This window comes from Monopterus albus, unplaced genomic scaffold, assembly GCF_001952655.1.
Source record: "Monopterus albus unplaced genomic scaffold, M_albus_1.0 scaffold209.1, whole genome shotgun sequence".
NCBI classification, from domain to species: Eukaryota; Metazoa; Chordata; class Actinopteri; order Synbranchiformes; family Synbranchidae; genus Monopterus; species Monopterus albus.
Window position 1 is genome coordinate 729,996 of NW_018128089.1, and position 2,540 is coordinate 732,535.

The 2,540-nt window shown below is 40.2% G+C and overlaps 1 protein-coding gene across 2 annotated transcripts in view; it reads left to right on the top strand.

Moving 5' to 3' along the window:
* Window positions 1-2,540, top strand: part of LOC109970908 (SWI/SNF-related matrix-associated actin-dependent regulator of chromatin subfamily B member 1-like) — a 15,172-nt gene that overhangs the window by 7,300 nt on the left and 5,332 nt on the right. For both annotated transcript variants that reach the window (XM_020618818.1, XM_020618819.1), the window contains exon 3: window positions 721-829. In XM_020618818.1, the coding sequence (XP_020474474.1) occupies window positions 721-829 (109 nt within the window). The remainder of the gene's footprint in view (window positions 1-720; window positions 830-2,540) is intronic.

A 2,540-nucleotide genomic window follows, 5' to 3' on the forward strand; every position in this document is an offset into this window, starting at 1 on the left:
ATTAAAATAATGTAACTCACTGAGCTGACTGTCCTGCTTCATGGCTAGTGTAAACACAGAACTGTGTAGCAACCTCCACTACACAACAGGTGAACACGTCACATTTCCATCCAGCAGAGCTTGTGAACATCAGCACAGAAATAAGAGTAGGTTCTGCACATCCACAGAAAAAGGTTGCTAAACATGTCTGATAAGCACCATCGAGTGTAGCTACATCACTGTAGTAGCTGAAGAGAGCTGCACACAGCAAAGTAACTGGGGTGACTGCGAGCCAGACTCACAGGTAAAAACCATCAAATTAGTGGAGACTACAACACATTCAGTAGGGAGAATGGTTTGAATCCTTATCATACTACTGTATATTTACAGTAGTAAACACACAGCATACCAGTCAGGCACAAAGAATGCCAAATCGGCGTCCATTAGAAAACCCCTCTTCTCTGTCAGCTCTCTCGGTCCGCTGAAGGCTTCTCCAGTATAATTTGATGATCTAAATCCAATTGTGTTGGTTTCTTTTTCTTTAGAAGGGAATATCTCTGCACTGCCACCAGGCTGTTTGAGTCTCCGTTACAGGAGTCACTAACAGCCCCTCTCCACAATAAGATAAAATTTGGGGGATATTTTTACCAAAAAAAAAAATGTCTGAAACATGTTACATGATTTACAACATTGACCAAAGCTGGGATGCACCTCTGTTTTTTGCTCATTGTCTGTGTGTAGCCACTAGTGTTACACTGCTCAAGGCATCAGAATGTGAAGAAATCTTTGAGGGTAATGATGAGAAATACAAGGCAGTGTCCATCAGCACGGAGCCCCCAGCTTACCTCAGGTAATGTACTTTAATAACTTTTACTGGCTTTGTATGTGCTCACCATTCAAGAGTTCTCTTCTTCATCATCCTCATTCAGAGGAATGTGCAGGCTGCGATAGTACTGGGAAATGTTGGTCCAGATCTTCATTAATTGTTGTGTCATCTGTAGAGGAATTTAAACAGATTAATTTCAAGAACTATGTAATGTCTCTGATCCATCTCGTGAAGCTAGGTGGAGACCGTTGCCTCCAGTAAAGGAGAGTAAGGGTACATCCCCAGTCTCTCATATGCACCAACAGTTTCTTTTCATTGTGTCTTAAAGGAATAGTTCGGGATTTTTCAAGTTGGTGTTAAAACAATATTAATGTATCCCTCTGTATGTGAGAATAGGTCTTAGTCATTGTCACTTCTCCTACTTTCCACACTGATCCTTAGTGTTTCCACCACGAATGTCACTGTGCTGCAAAAAAAACAACTTTCATTCTGTGCAAAACCTCATTCCAAAGTTTGTTTGAGGCTCAGGTGCAGCTTCAGCTGTCCACTAAACTAATTTGAGTCGGTGTATTTCAAGTAATTGTCAATTTAAGAAAAATTTTCTGTGTTTTTTTTTGTTGTTGTTGTTGTTTCCTTGGTTAGCACTTCCATGCTGAGCTGTGCCAGAGTGATACTTTCTGATAGTTCTATGTAAGTTGGTGTTTAACTCTGAGCACAAGTTAAGTAGTAATATAGAAACAAATTTGTACCTTGTAGATTTGACAGCTGGAGTATTTTTGCAGTTTGCGATTTTTGGGACACCAGTAAAACCTGCTCCTTCGTTTGGTTTATATTTGTGTGCATGCACCATCTGAGCCACTCCTGTGTTTTACTCCTGTCTCATCTGTGCTCCACATGAAGGAGAACGTGGTTCTGCATTTATCCAGTGTGTTTTGAAAGACAAGTGATGGGTTCCTCAAATTTCATTGAGAGTCCCTGAAAGGACCACGTTGTGCCTGTTGGTGATCCAAATGAACACAGTGTGTGTGTAAAATAATGCTCCTAAAAAGGCCACGATGATGACAGTCAAACAAATGCCAGACTATACCTTTAAGGGTTTTTTTTTTTGTTTTTTTTGTTAGTTTTTTTTTAATTGTAGGAACCTGTAGGAATGCTCGTCATGAGTTCTGCGTTTGTTTCCACTGCCCTCTGCCCACTCTTGAGGTGCATTCCAGAAGCTGAATTTTGTGTGTAGGATGGTCTTGTATATCCTCACTCATGGCCTCCTCGATCCTCAATCCTCAGACCTAAGTCTTGAAGTCTTGGTACATCCTCAGTCCTCGCTCAACCCGGAAGTTGTTCCAGTCGGGTCGGTTGTGGAGCAAGGAACAATCGTATAAGAGACATACGGTCTCTGTCTTCAGTTAGCAGTTATGGAGATAAATGTTACAGCCGCTTGAACACTGTGCAAGCTTCTGGTATAAACTCAAATATAGCACAGGTTGTAGGTTGGGAAAGAGGCTTTTTTGAAGTATTTTTACATAAGCATCAACAGTACTGAGCAAGATTTGAACCATTAAGGGTCAGACAATGATCTGGTCTATAAGTTGTGCTGATGATGGTCCTTCTACTGAAATGTTCACTTTTAAGACATGAAACAAATGCACTCTTGTTACATCTTTAGAGCCTCTTTTACCAGTATGTGAGCTTTTTTTTTTTTTTTTTTTTTTTTTCAAAAAAAAACAAAATTATTTTC